The sequence below is a fragment of the Panthera tigris genome, chromosome F3, assembly GCF_018350195.1.
Source record: "Panthera tigris isolate Pti1 chromosome F3, P.tigris_Pti1_mat1.1, whole genome shotgun sequence".
Lineage (NCBI taxonomy): Eukaryota > Metazoa > Chordata > Mammalia > Carnivora > Felidae > Panthera > Panthera tigris.
This window is the reverse complement of record NC_056678.1, coordinates 27,872,523-27,888,674: the sequence shown is the minus strand read 5'-3', so window position 1 is coordinate 27,888,674 and position 16,152 is coordinate 27,872,523. Positions and strand designations below refer to the sequence as shown.

Sequence of the window (16,152 nt, the reverse complement as noted above, 5' to 3'; positions counted from 1 at the left end):
ATTTTTACTTTGCTCATACTATCTTTTGTTTAACAGAAGTTTAAAATTTTAATGTACTATCATAGTTTAAATTATGATTTGTACTTTTGAGTGTTAAGAAACCATTCCTTGCTCTATTCATCTAAAAGTTTATAATTTTGCTTTTCTCTATATATGTATTCAATTCACCTAAAATTGATTTATGTGTGTGGGGTGAGTTGTTTGGTTATTTGATGTTGTATAACAAACCACTCAAAATGTCTGGTGGCTTAAATATGGCAATGCATTATTTTTAATGATTCTGTGGGTTGACCAGTTGGTTCTTTTGCTTCAAAGAACGAATTTTTAGTTTGTTGACTTTCTTTATTTTCTTTCTTTTCTTTTTCTTTTTATGGGGAAGACAGTTCTTTTTTTCTTTTTCTTTTTTTCAAATTTTTATTTGAATACTAGTTAGTTAACATACAGTATAACACTGCTTTCAGGAGTAGAATTCAGTGATTCATTACTTAACATATAATACCCAGTGCTCATCATAACAAGTGCCCTCCTTAATGCCCATCACCCATTTAGCCCATCCCCCACTCACCTCCCCTCCAGTAACCCTCAGTTTGTTCCCTATTGTTAAGAGTCTCTTATGGTTTGCTTCCCTCCCTCTCTTTTTTTCTTTTTTTCTCCCATATGTTCATCTGTTTTGTTTCTTATTCTCTATTTCATTTATTTCTACTGTAATCTCCATTATTCTTTCTGTTTTCTTTAGGCTTTGTTTGCTATTCTTTCTCTAGTATCTTAAGGTGGAAGATCAGGTTACTAATTTGAGATTTTTCTTTTCTTAACATAGGCATTTACAGCTATAAATTTCTCTGTGAGCACTGCGTTAGCTGCACTCCATAAATTTTGGCATGTGCTATCTTTATTTTCATTCATCTCAAAGTATTTTCTGATTTCTCTTTTCACTTCCTCCTCCTTGACCCACTGGTTATTTAGGAATCTGTTGTTTAGTTTCCTTATACTTGTGAGTTTTCAAGTCTTGATATCTAATTTCATTCCATTGTTCCATTAAGAACATACATTCCATTATTTCTATTCCTCTAAATTTACTGAGGTTGTTTCATGGCCTGCATATTGTCTATCCTGAAGAACACTCTAGGTGCACTTGACAAGAATATATATTCTGTTGTTGTTGGATGGAGTGTTTCATAGATGTCTTTTGGATCTAGTTGGTTCATAGTGTTGTTCAAGTCTTCCATTTCTTTGTTTACCTTTTGTCTAGTTGTTCTACCCATTACTGAAAGTAGGGTGCTGGAATCTCCAACTATTATTTTTGAATTGTCTATTTTGAGTTTTTTCTTTAATGGTTGCTCTAGGGTTTACCACATACATTTTAAGTTCAGCTTTGGCTTTATACTTGGCCTAATTCCAGTGATATGTAGAAACATTACTCCCATATACTTCTATTCCATTTTCCCTCTTTTGGTGGTAGTAATGTTTTGCCTGTTTTATAAATTAATGTTACAAATCCAACAATACATTATTATAGTTACTTTAACATCTGTAGTCATTTCCTTAGCTCATTATAACTTTGTTCTCATCCATCTCCCTTGTGCTGTTACTGGCAAATATATTATACTTCTATAGGCTGTGGGCTCAATAATACATTATATACATATTATTTAGACATCACTTGTTAAAATCAGTTAAGGAAAGAAAGGAGAAAAATATGCATTTATATGGTCTTTTACAATTACATATATATTTATGAGTGCTCTCTGTTTTTTTCATGTGGATCTGAATTATCTTTTGGGTCATTTGCTTTCAGTCTGAATATTCTGCTTTAGTATTTCTTGTCAGGTGGGTCTGCTAGCAACAAATTCAGTTTTTGTTTATCTGGGAAAGGTTTTATTCCATCTTAATCTTTGAAAGACAGCTCTGCTAGATATAGATTATAGAAACAGATTCCTTCTGTATTATATAGATATTCAAGGTCAGAACACAGTGGGATAACATATTCAGAGTGCTCAAAGAAAAACACTCAACCAGGACAAATTGTCCTACAAACCAGCCCAATCAAATCATGGCTTCTTTAAAGGTCAGTGTTTGATATTTGTTCTGACTCATGAAGGCTCCTCCCAGCTGTAGCATTCTCCCATTCTCTCTACTATTCTTGAGAGGACCCTTAGCCTTGAACTTCTCCAGGCTCTGTTGTAAATGAAGTCAGTTCCTTTGGGAAGAGATTAGGGGCTGTTTTATAGCTTTCTCTACCCCTCCCCCCACCGCGGGCAAAATCTCTGAGCCAGACTCTGGAGCTAGGAATGTGGATAACAGCAAGTTTCTCTTGAGTGATCCCCTCCCTCCCCTGCTCTAGGAGTTGGTGCTGGTGGCAGTGAGGGGATACATGGCCTTGCTGTCCTGGCATGGAACCACCACCTCTCAAGTCAGGGCAAGGGTGATCAGGGCCTCAATATTCTCAGTGCACCACATCAAAGACCCCATTTCATGATGGGATCCTGGGCAGAATAAGGGAGTCCCCATCTCTTACCTGCGCTTGCCCAGGGCTTAGTTCTTTAAAATTTATTTTCTATCTTAAAAAAAATTTTTTTTAATGTTTATTTAGTTTTGAGACCACGCACGCACAAGTGGGGAGGGGCAGAGGGAGAGGGAGACACAGAATTCGAAGCAGGCTCCACGTTCTGAGCTGCCAGCACAGAGGTTGACTCAGGACTCCAACTCATGAACTGTGAGATTGTGACCTGAGCTGAAGTCAGACACTTAACCAACTGAGCCACCCAGGTGCCCTTACTTTCTACCTTTTTATGCTAATGTTTAAGAATGCAATTAGGAGCACCTGGGTGGCTCAGTTGGTTAAGCATCTGACTGATTTCGGTTGAGGTCACAATCTCATGGTTTGTGAGATGGAGCCCCATGTTGCGATTTTCTCTCTCAAAATAAATAAACTTAAGAAAAAAAAGTCTAGTTCTATATTTAAAACAAAAAGAATGTAATTTAAAAAAATCTTATTTTGTATGCAGCATCTTTGCTAAAATGTATGGTTTTATTTTTTTAGGTTTATTTTTTATTTTGAAAGAGAGAGCGTGCATGCGAGTTGGGGAAGTGTAGAGAGAGAGGGAGAGAGAAAATCCCAAGCAGGCCCTGCACTGCCGGCATGGAGCCCGATGTGGGGGTCGCACCCATGAACTGTGAGATCATGACCTGAGCTGAAATCAAGAGTTGGACGCCTGACTGACGAAGCTACCCAGGCACCCTGAAACTGTATTAGTTTTAATAATTTGACTATAGAGTCTCTTGAATTTCTATGTAACTACTTATATTGTTTGAGATTAATGATGACTTTGTTTCTTTTTATCCATCCCATACACTTTTTATTTCTTTTGCATTTCTTTCTGTGTAATCTAGGGTTCCAATACAATATTAAAGAAAATTAGTTTTTTTGATTAAAAAAATTTTTTTTGCATTTATTCATTTTTGAGAGACAGAGCACAAGTGGGGGAGGGGCAGAGAGAGAGGGAGACACAGAATCTGAAGTAGGCTCCTGGCTCTGAGCCATCAGCACCCAGCCTGAGGTGGGGCTTGAACTCACAAACCACGAGATCATGACCTGAGCTGAAGTCGGATGCTCAACCAACTGTGCCACCCAGGCGCCCCAAGAAAATTAGTTTTGGTAGGCATCTTTTTCTTATTCCTGATTTTAAAGGAAATGCTTCAAATATTTCATCTTCAGTAATATTTGCACTAGGTTTATGATGTATAATTTAATCAGGGCATAGAAATTTCCTTGCATTTGTAGTTTATTAGGAATTTATCTCATGAACAATCATATTAGCTAACACTACTGAGTGCCTTCAAGGTGTCCAACATTGTCCTAAGCACTTCACATAGATTAGCCTATTACATGTTCATAATATATCTTTGAGGTTATTATTATTCCTATTTCACCATGAGTAAACAAGTACACTGAAGTTAAATAATCTGTCCAAGTTCAGGAGTAGAACTAGAATTTGAACCCAGAAGTCCGGCTTAAGAGCCTGGGGTCTTAATTACTTTTCTCTATAAGTTTCTTTATATTGCATTCTGAGTACTGAATTTTCTCAATTGCTTTTTCTGCATCTGATTTGACCAAACGGTTTTTCAACTAATATGTTAACGTGGCAAACTACATTGATAAATGCTTGAACTGTTAAATCTTCTTTGAATTCCTAAGATAAATTCAACTTTGTCACAGCTTTAAAAAATACACTGATGAATTTAATTTGCTAATATTTCATTTAGGATTTTTACATATATGTTCAAAAGTGAGACTGACTCAAATTTTCCTTTTTTGCACTGGTTTTGGTACCCAAGTTAGGGACATGCATTTGGTGATATTTCACTCTTCATTATCAGGTTGAAAAATATAGTTAGCATTAACAGCTAGCCCAATAGTTTAGACTCCTAGACTATTCAGTGAGGTTCCTGACATCCAAGCAAATGCTAATAAGCAGTGGACAGAAATGTCCAGGGGCATCTGAGCCATTTATTATTGAATGGTGGTCCAGGATGGCCAAAAGTGGCAAAAGAGCCTAATGTATTCTGTCCCCAAAAGTATGAAGGGGGTTGATCCTTAATCTAGTTTAAATATTGATGGCTGTGTTTTATTCAACCATATACACAGCCAAATAGAATAAAAGTAGGAATCCTTTTAGTAAGTGCTTTATTTACAAAATATTTTATCTCACTGAATTTACCCAGTACTCTTTAAGAGCCATATTATTTGCATCTTACAGATTAACCTCTATTTTATAGATTAGTTAGTTAAGTGAAGATTACTTGACTAAGGTAATCAGCAGGTGAAATTAGTTACAAATTCAAATCTGTTTTTCTTTACTTCAGTTACATCAAGAAAGTATATCTTTTAGGAGAGACTGTAGCTCCTAGAGTGACAATGATTAGTATCTCACTTGTCACTGAGAGTACTGAGAATGGAAGAATGAATTTTCAAAGGTGGACTGGAGGAGGCTCCATTTCTGTTGACGGTATAGAAATGCTCTATTTACTATGAATGTTCCCACAGAATTTTAATATACCTCCAACTGTGGAGGTTATTAATCTATTTCTAAACAAAAAATTACTGTGTCTCTGCTAGTGCTAGACACTTTCCTTTTAAATTTATTTTTATTTTAAAGTATAATTAACATAGTGTTATATTAGTTTCAGATATATAATATAATGATTCAACAATACTATATATTTCTCAGTGTTCACCAAGATTAAGCACAGTCTTAATCTTAATCCTCTTCATTCATTTCACCCACCCACCCCCACCCACCTCCCCTCTGGCAACCACCAGTTTGTTCTCTGTATTTAAGAGTCTCTTTTTTCCTTTGTTCATTTGTTTTGTTTCTTAAATTCTTAAACGAGTAAAATAATCTAGTATTTGTCTTTCTCTGACTGATTTATTTCACTTAGCATAATACCCTCTGGGTTCACCCACGTTGTTGCAAAGGGCAGGATCTCATTCTTTTTTTGTGGCTAATATTTCTGTGTGTGTGTGTGTGTGTGTGTGTGTACACACACATATATATACACATACACATCACATCTTCTTTATCCATTCATCTATAGTGGACACTTGGGTTGCTTCTGTATCTTGGCTATTGTAAATAATGCTGCAGTCCACATGGGGTGCATATTTTTTAGTTAGTGCTTTTGTTTTCTTTGGGTAAGTATATAGTAGTGGAATTACTGGATCACATGGTAATTCTAGTTTTAATCTTTTGAGGAACCTCCACATTGTTTTCCACTCTGGCTGTACCAACTGTCCAGGCCTTTTTCTAAGCATTACACAGGGTTGGACAAAGTTGAAATAAACAAATAAGGAAAACTTCCAAATATGGTTATTAATAAGTTAGAGATATCTTACCATAATGTAGAGCTGTCTGACCTTCATTGTCCTGTAAAAGAAACAAATAACACATTTTAGAAGTCTAAGTTATTGCAGAAGTATGGAAGTACACAAGCTATAGCAAATATATCTGATATACCAAAGTTCTAAAGGTTTATCAAATACAGTTCTTCTTGCCTCACAGTAACTTTTGGCCAAGCTCTACCTGGGAGAATAGGAGAGTGTTGAATGGTAACTTGTGTACTGAAGTAGCTACAGCAGAGTCACAGGATAACCAGATTGCAGATATTAAACCAAAGGGAACCTCTTAGAATGTGGCAGTTTGATTACCCAATTAGTGGCAAAAACCCTCTGATGCTGTGTATCATTGATTTCAGCTAGTATTATAATGTTTTTTTAAGTTTATCACCAAATATATCTGAGACATCTGTGATTTCTCAAAAGTTAGTAGCTTTTCAATCCTCTTTCAAATATTCATAAATTCTAGATTCAAATATTAGGTTTCCTAACCAGAGCAAATACCATAAAGAAATGTGATTTCAGGGGTGCCTAGGTGACTCAGTCAGTTAAGCGTCTGACTCTTGATTTCGGCTCAGGTTATGATCTCACAGTTTGTGAGATTGAAACCCATGCTGGGCTCGTGGAGCCTGCTTGGGATTCTCTCTCTCCAAATATATAAACTTGAAAAAAAAAAAATAAATAAATAAAAAGAGATGTGATTTCAAAGCACACAAAGTCCTAGAAGTTATTAAGTTTGGAGTTCCCATAGATAACTCCAATAGTTGATTTAATTTATTCTAATATAAATATATATTATATAATATAAATATATATATTATATAATATAATATAAATATATATTATTATAATATAATACAATATAAATATATATATATCTAATATAAAGATATTCTAACTATATATACTAATTTTAGCACAGGTAAGTGCTTTTTAGCAACACTGCCTTTTTTTTTAACGTTTATTTTTGAGAGAGAGTGCGTGCGTGCTTATGGGTGGGGAAGAGGCAGAGAAAAAGGGAGACAGAATCCCAAGCAGGCTCCATGCCATCAGTACAGAGCCCAATATGGGACTCGAACCCTGGAACCATGAGAGCATGACTTGAGCCAAAGTCAAGAGCCAGATGCTCAACTGACTGAGCCATCCAGGCACCCCAGCAATACAATACTGCCTCTTATTAAGTTGAGAGTAGGTGATGATATTAATGAACAAATAAATCAGGATTAAGTACAAGTGAAAGCAGAATTTAGTAATTAATTTGATATTGACTTAGTAATATGCATGGCCCTATTGTGCCCTGATGATTAAGAATAAATGCTTAGGGGCACCTGGGTGGCTGAGTTGGTTACGTGTCTGCTCAGGTCATGATCTCACGGTTCGCTAGTTCAAGCCCTACATCATGCTGGAGAGGAGCCTGCTTAGGATTCTCTCTCTCCCTCACTCTCTGCCCCTCCCCTGCTTGCTTGCATTCTTTCTCTCTCTCTCAAAAGTGAAAAAATAAAATAAAATAAAATAAAAAAAGCTTAATTGTTGTGAATAACTGGGAGAGGGTGATATTATGACCTAATCAACTATTCTAGGGTACATCGTATCTACCTTTCCCACTTCTTAAAAGTTGAATGTGGGGATTGATTCCCAGAACTTTTTGGCTATGGTTCTATTTAATCCCCTAGGAAGGAAAGCAAAAAGCTGTCACAGGAAAGTTCTTTACTGGTTCAGATAAATAATGAGAAAGTCACTCCTTAAGGGCTTTTTAACACCTAGAGAAGGTTTACAGGGGTGACTTCTGGTGGGGGTAGGGAGACAACTTTAAGGCAATATAGTTCAAAAACATTTTTTTTCTTAAGTTTATTTTTGAGAGAGATAGAGTGCAGGGAAGTGGCAAAGAGAGAGGGAGACAGAGAATCCGAAGCAGGCTCCAGGCTCTGAGCTGTCAGCACAGAGCCTGACGTGGGGTTGAACCCACGAACTGTGAGATCATGACCTGAGCCGAAGTGGGACGCTTAAGCCCCCAGGGTGCCCTGCAATATAGTTTAATTAAACAGTTTTCCTACCAGAGAATGGGAATTCTTGTTGGATTTGGGAGTGAGGTGTGAGAAGTGAGTGGAGATATGAAAGAAGTAATTTTGAGGGCCCCTGGGAGTAGGGTAGACTTGGCTGAAGTGTAACAGTGGATGCTCATTGAGCAACATAAGGATAATAAATTCTAAGGGAATGATGGAAAGCAGCACTAAGAAGTCAGGGAGATAACAGAACATTTTTGCCTCCTTAAAAAATTTTTTTAATTGAAGTATAGCTGACACAATTATATTAGTCGCATGTATACTACACAGTGATTCAACAATTATATACATTACAAAATGCCTACTTCTTTCCTGTCTTTTCCAATATAGCCCCTACCTTGCTCCCTGCTCCCCTTTGCCTTGCCCTGCTCTTGAGGTTAAGGACAGGTAAGGGAAGAGAGCGAAGGCAGCTACAGTTAACAGGTTCCAATCCAAGTGATGCTGATGGGTGATCAGCATGATAATGGGAAGTTGTGCTCCAGAGTTTTCTGAATTGCCTGGCTACCACCAAAGGAATTTAGAAAGAACTGAACTGCCCATTATAGCTTTAGACTCACATCTACTTTGCCCACTTCCAATGTTAATCAGTAAAAGAGTGTGTGTGTGTGTTTACGCATTCACACGCATGCATGTGATGAGTTTATACATTCGTTTATTCATTTATGGTTTAAATGTCCAGTAATAGAAAAACAATTTCAGAAAGGGCTTAATCTATTATAATTTTGGACTTATGCATCCATCAAGCAAGGTTATTATTTTCCACAATTATCTACCTTTAGAAAGTGTAGTTCTCTTGCTATTTGTGCATAACTTTCTTATTTAACCACCCTATTCATATATATTAAAGGCTAGTTTCTTTTAATTTCTAATTGGTTATCTTCACTAGGGAGGTGGAAACCATTTCTTTTAATCACTTTTACCAATGAATACTAAATGTGTATCTTCAGCCCAATTTCCAGTTAATTAATTAAAAATATTTATCGAGCTCCTATTATGTCCCAGTCACTGTTCTAGGGACTAGAAACACAGAGACAAGCAAGACAGACAAGGTCCTTCATGTTATAAATCTTATATTCTACTGCCAGGAAAAGTAATAAGCAAGTAAGTATATTTAATAATAGGCAGAGATAAGTGCTCTGAAAAGATAAAGCAGAATAAGAATCTAGAGTGATGTGGGGTGCTGTTTTAGATAGAGAGGACAAAAAAAGGCTCTATGAAAAGGTATGTTTACACAAAGAACTGGGGAAGATGTGAGGGTAACCCAAGCTGAACAAACCATAGCACCCATCATCCTCCTGGTCTGAAAAGCTAAGCCAAACCTATCCTATTTTTTCTCTCAGGAGTTTAAAATATGGAACTAGGGGATGGAAGTATGTGTATAGAGAAGGTCCTTTCCTCTCCAAGCAAAAGAAAATGGTGTAGTGAAATGAGACAGACACAAAAGGACAAATACTGTATTATTTCATTTACACGAAGTACTCAGAGTAGCCAAATTCAATGAGACAGAAAAACAGAATTGTGGACACCAGGGGCTCAGGGAAGGAAAGAATGAGGAGTTATTGTTTAATGGGTACAGAGTTTCAATCTGGGATGGTGAAAAAGTTCTGGAGGTGGATGGTGGTGGTGGTTGCAGACAGTGTGAATGTGCTTAATGCCACTGAACTGTACACTTAAAAATGATTGTAACAGTTAATTTTATGTTATATTTTACCAAAATATAAATAAAAGAAAGTTTTAAAGAAGCAACAGCAGAAGGTGTGAACCCAAACTGCAAGTGGCGACATTCTTCACTTCTTGGAGAAAACTTCTTCAGTAGGAAAAAGTGAGTAAGTATTCACAGAGAGAAGTAGTGGTCAGAGATGGAGAGAAAATGAGTCTCTGAAATTCTGTTTCTTAGCTGTGTGTGTTTGGGCCCTTAGAGAATTACCTTGTTTTTTTTTTTTTTTTTTTTTTTTTAAAGCTCTGCTCTGCATTCAGAGGGATGCTTATTGTATTTTTTGCTGCACTGCTGGGTGTTTTACAGTGGGAAAAATTTTCAGATTATTTAGTCTGGAATCTGGGGGAAAAGGAAATCCCTTAACCTTTAAGACTCAGTTCACTTTCTTCAGGAAACCTCCTCAACTCCTCTTTTTCTACCACTGGGCAGATTATACACACTTACTTGTCTCTTCCACTAAGACTGTAAACTTTTTGCAGGCAAGTACTATGTCTTTTACCCAGTGCCCATCACAGTATCTTGCATATAGTGTATGCTCAATAAATGTTCTTGAAATGGGGGAATGAATACATTAATCTTTCCTCATTGGTTTATTCTTTAATTTCTTGATGTACCTTTTTTCTTTACCTGAATTAAAAACAAATGTTCCCACATAATTCCTATAGTATGGAATATAATATCAGATAAAGTAATGTAATGAGGGACTAAACAATGATGAACAGGAGACTGAGTTTATAGTTAACTAAGGGCTAAATGATTACTATATTCAGTTTGACTTCCAGATTCCTTTTCTTCTATAGGGTCACACAACAAACTGGTCCCTCATGAATTTATACAGATTATTTCTCTCCCCACATGTATTCTGCACTTATCCTTTCTTACTTTGTTTTAATCACGTCTCCATTTTATTAGTAATTATTGCTTTAAGAACTTAGTTTTCTTCTATCTCCAGACTGGGCACTCTATCAAATATAAGAAATAGATTTAATTTTACCAAATGAAGTATTGATGAAAATATTAAACATTTTGCTTAGAACTGATATATAGGAAACTTTATTTTATCCCTTTAACATTAAACCACTGATAACATTACTATTTCCTGTGCATAAAACTCTGTGGCCAAGTCCTGAGTTTTTCCCTACTGCTAGAAGCATTTTATCAAACTCATATGAATCAAGAGCCATATTTCTAAGTCAAGATACACATATTTTATAGCTAACATCATATTCAATGGTGAAAAACTGAGAATTTTTCTTCTAAGATCAGGAATAAGACAAGGATGTGCACTCCCACCATGTTATTCAACTTAATACTAGAAGTCCTAGCTGTAGCAATGAGGCAATAAAAAGAAATAAAAGGCATCCAAATTGGTAAGGAAGAAGTGAAGCTGTCACTATTTGCAAATGACATAATACTATATATAGAAAACCCTAAAGACTCCACCAAAAACGATTAGAACTGATAAATGCATTCAGTAAAGTTGCAGGATATAAAATTAATATACACAAACCTGTTACATTTCTATACAATAGTAATGAAGTAACAGAAAGAGAAATTAAGAAAACAATCCCATTTATAATTGTACCAAAAAGAATAAAAATACCTAGTAATAAACTTAACCTTATGAGGTGAAAGACTTATACTGTGAAAACCATAAAACACTGATGCAAGAAACTGAAGATGACATGAACAGAAAGATATTCCATGGTTCGTGGATTAAAAGAACCAATATTGTTAAAATGTCCATCCTACCCAAAGCAATCTACAGATTCAATGCAATCCTTACCAAAATACCGACAGCATTTTTCACAGAATGAGAACAAATCATCCTAAAATTTGTATGGAACTACAAAAGAGCCTCAAGAGCCAAGGTAATCTTGGGAAAGAAGAACAAAGCTGGAGGTATCACAATCCCAGATTTCAACATATACTGCAAAGCTGTAGGTATCAAAACAGTATGATACTGGCACAAAAACTTGACACATAGATCAGCAGAACAGAATATAGAGCCCAGACACAAACCAATGCTTATATCGTCAATTAATCTACGACAAAGGAGACAAGAATGTGCAATGGGGACAAGATGGTCTTTTTTAAAAAAAATTTTTATTACATGTATTTATTTTTGAGAGACATAGTGAGACAAAGTGAGAGTGGGGGAGGGGAAGAGAGAGAGGGAGACACAGAATCTGAAACAGGCTCTAGGCTCTGAGCTCTCAGCACACAGCATGATGCGGGGCTTGAACCCACAAACCGTGAGATTGTGACCGGAGCCAAAGTCGGATGCCTAACCGACTGAGCCACCCAGGAGCCCCGGAAAAAGACAGTCTTTAACAAATGGTGCTGGGAAAACTGGACAGCTACATGCAAAAGAATGTAACTGGACCACACAAAAATAAACTCAAAATGGGTTAAAGACCTAAGTGTGAGACCTGAAACCATAAAACTAGAAGAAAACACAGGCAGTAATTTCTCTGACATCAGCCTTAGTGACATTTTTCTAGATTTGTCTCTTCAAGTAAGGGAAACAAGGGCAAAAATAAACTATTGGGACTACATCAAAATAAAAAGCTTCTGCACGGCAAAGGAAACCATCAACAAAATCAAGTGGCAACCTACTGAATAGGAGAAAATATTGCAAATGGCACATTCAATAAGGGGTTACTATCCAAAATATAAAGTTATGAAATGAGTAAGACAGAAATAAAAGGCATAGCATGGGGAATATAGTCAATGACATCGTTGTAGCATTGTAGGTGACTGACAGATGGTAGCTATGCTTGTGGGGAGCACAACGTAACATACAGAGAAGCTGGATCACTAGGTTGTATACCTGAAACTAACGTAACATTGTGCATCAATTATACTAAAAACAACAACAACAAAAACAAAGAAAAACAAACCTTTGTTGGAAAATAAGAGTGGTATTTTTTTTTTTAAAAAGAACTTCTATAACTCTATCCCCCTCAATAATCTGATTAAAATGGGTAGAGGACTTGATTAGACATTTTCCCAAAGACATTAAGATAGCCAACAGACACATGAAAAGATGCTCAACATCACTCATCATCAGGAAAATGCAAATCAAAACCATAAGAGATCATCTTACACCTGTCAGAATGGCTAGAATCAAAAAGACAAGAAATAACAAGTGTTGATAAGGATGTGGAGAAAAAGGAACCCTCATGCACTGTTGGTGGGAATGTAAATTGGTGCAGCCACTGTGGAAACCAGTATAGAGCTTCCTCAAAAAATTAAAAATAGAAATACCATATGATCCAGTAATACCACTTTTGGGTATTTAGCCAAAGAAAATGAAAACACTAATTTGAAAAGATATATGCACCTTTATGTTTATGGCAACATTCATAGAAGCCAAGATAGGGAAGCAACTCATGTATCCACTGATAGATAATGAAGATGTGGTATATACATACATACATACATAGGGAATATTACTCAGCCAAAAAAAAGAATGAGATCTTGCCATTTGTGACAACATGGATAACAACAAAATACCAGAGGGTTTTATGCTAAGTGAAATAAGTCAGGGAAAGACAAATACAGTATGATTTCACTTACATGTGGAATCTAAAAAACAAAACAACGAGCAAGCAAAGAAAGAAACAAAAAACCACTCTTAAATACAGAGAACTAATGGTTGCCAGAGGGGAGACAGGTGGGGAACAGGTGAAATAGATAAAGAAGATTAAGGGGTACAAATTTGAAGTTATGAAATAAGTAAGTCATGGAGATATAAAATACAGCATAGTGAATACAGTCATTAAAAAAAAAAGATATAAATTTGCAGTCATGGAAATACCATGCTTCCTAAATGTTCTCTGTGAGCAGAAAATTTTCCTATTACTGGATTTCTATTTTTGTGACCATAGTGATATTGATACACACAATTTGGAATTTTGAAAATGTATTTTATGATTATTTTTCTAAGAATTTTCTAGAAACATGAATTAAACCTTCATGTGAAGACTTTTTCATTTTGGAAAAAAAGTAGGCATAGTAATACCTCATTTAACTGGTGTCTTTAAGAGAGTGAAATATCTGTCAGTGGGTTTTTTGAATAATTGGAATATTATCCTTTGAGCATACAAACGTTAAAAACACCACCCAAAAACCCTCTACAGTATTTTACTGCTCCTTATCACTCTGCATGGAGAACATGGGAGATAATTTAACCTTCTCTTGAATCAGTTATCATCATAAATGGATTATGGCCCTCAATGTCTGGCAGCAAGTAAACATCCGGGAATATGAGTAAACAAAAACATCACTTTTTCCATTTTTTAAAAACAATGAAGTATAGTTGATATATGATATTATACAGTTTCAGGTGTACAAATAGTGATTTGACATGTATATATATTATGAAATGTTCACCACAAATAAAGTGTAGTCACCACACACTATTACAATATTATTGACTATTCTCTATGCTGTACTTCTTTATTTTAAAACCAGACTTCTTTATTTTAAAACCAGAAGTTTGTACCTCTTAATCCCCTTTACTTATTTCACCCATTCTCCCTACCTCCCTCTCCTCTGGCAACCATCAGCTTGTTCTCTGTATGTATGCATCCATTTGTTTTGTTTCTTCACTTTTTTTTTTTTTTCAGATTCCACATTTGAGTGAAACATATGGTATTTATCTTTTTCTGACTTATTTCACTTAGCATAATGTCCTCTAGGTCCATCCATGTTGCAAATGGCAGGATTTCCTTGTTTCTTGTGGTTGAATATTCCATTGCACATACACACCACATTTTCTTTATCCATTCATGTATCGACGGACACTTAGGTTGTTTCCCTATCACAGCTGTTGTAAATAATGCTGTAATAAACACAAGCTTTATTACATTATTATTATTATTGTAAATAACGCTGCAATAAACACAGGGGTGCATATATCTTTTCAAATTAGTGAGAAAACATCATTTATTATACATGCTATAATATAAATAACACCTTCATAGGACATCAAAGTACAGAAAGCTATTTGGCCTTCCATTAAATAATCCCAGACTTTTGCTTTTTGCTGACTTTGATTTTAGTCTTTTTTTATAGCTTTTCCTCAGTCACAGGGTTATCAAATATCCTTTGTTAGTGACAATGTGCCTAAACTCCTAACATTTGCTACTTCTGCTAAGGGCTGGTAATCAGATACGTTAATTTAAGTTCCTCAAGTTGTATCTAAAAATCAGGAAGTGGTTTCCGAGTGATGGCCTGGTGATGGTCTTACATGATCGGTTGTAAGCTTTGTCAAAGATCAGTATATTTCATTTTATCTTGAGTTTTGGGCCATATTCTCTTGGTCAGTGATTTTCATTGTATATTTTTTACACTCTGGAAGCTTTTGTCCAAAGGGAATCTGAAATGGCAAGTGACTGAGGTGAACAGAAAAGCAGCACTGCTTCGGCCGAGAAGGGGACCAACCTGGAGCCCTGAACACCTGCTACTCTCGCCGCTCCCCCAGAAGCCAGCATCATCACCAGAGGGGGCTCCCACAGTGAGGCTTAAAAATCACTTTCTAGAGACTGGAGGAGGATGGGTAACAAGCCTCTGGAGAAGTTAGACGTCACTGTTTCACTTGCTCTTCTCTGACACTCACCTAATCCTCTACAAAACAGTGGGGCATGACAAGAAAATGGCTGAAAGGAGAACAGCCAAAGGCAGCGCTTACTGACTACTCATCCTTTGTAAGGCAACTGAGCAGACTCACATCTGCACAAATGTTCTCAAGAACATTTTGTTTTGTTTTCGGAGCTGAAGCTGAGATACTGCACGGACTTCACCGTGTTAGGAAAACTGTGACAGACAAGGACTGGGGTAAAAGAGGCACAGTGTGAGTGAGCAGGGAAACTAAAGAGCCGATAACACACCTGCCGTGCCCACAAGGTGGTCCTCGTGGGTTCACCTCAGATTCAGATTCATAAAACCACCAATGAGCACACTTGGTATCAGTTTATTCAGAAGGATTTCAGACAGAACCCACTCAGAACTTGCCACAAGGTCAGGTCAGACTGGAGTCCTTGCAGTGATTCATGGGACAGCTCGCTCAGCCATCTAGGAGCTATTGTTTCTCGAGGAGACACAGCTCAGGTGAGAGGAGAAGAAATCCATATTACTGGATGTGGATCTATCTTGACTTGGAAGCCTTGCTGTTTTATAGGAGCCACCGTACCTTGTAACAAGTTTCTAGGGTCCCATGATGGATATTCCAATTATGAGAAACTCAGGACAGTCTGAAGGGCAGTGCCCCCACCAAATATTTATCATTCCTTTGCAGTCCCTCCCGGTCCAGATCCAATTTATCAAGCAGGGGGTTATTTTTATACGTGATGCTGCCTAGTAATACAATTGACATTTTTTTTTAACTGATATATTTTATTTTATTTTTTTAATATGAAATTTATTGTCAAATTGGTTTTCATACAACACCCAGTGCTCATGTCAACAGATGC

The 16,152-nt window shown here is 36.4% G+C and overlaps 1 protein-coding gene across 2 annotated transcripts in view; it reads right to left on the bottom strand.

Annotated features, from left to right (window-relative positions):
• ACBD6 (acyl-CoA binding domain containing 6) overlaps window positions 1–16,152 on the bottom strand; it is a 203,191-nt gene that overhangs the window by 20,474 nt on the left and 166,565 nt on the right. For both annotated transcript variants that reach the window (XM_007096192.2, XM_007096193.2), the window contains exon 7: window positions 5,894–5,924. In XM_007096192.2, the coding sequence (XP_007096254.1) occupies window positions 5,894–5,924 (31 nt within the window). The remainder of the gene's footprint in view (window positions 1–5,893; window positions 5,925–16,152) is intronic.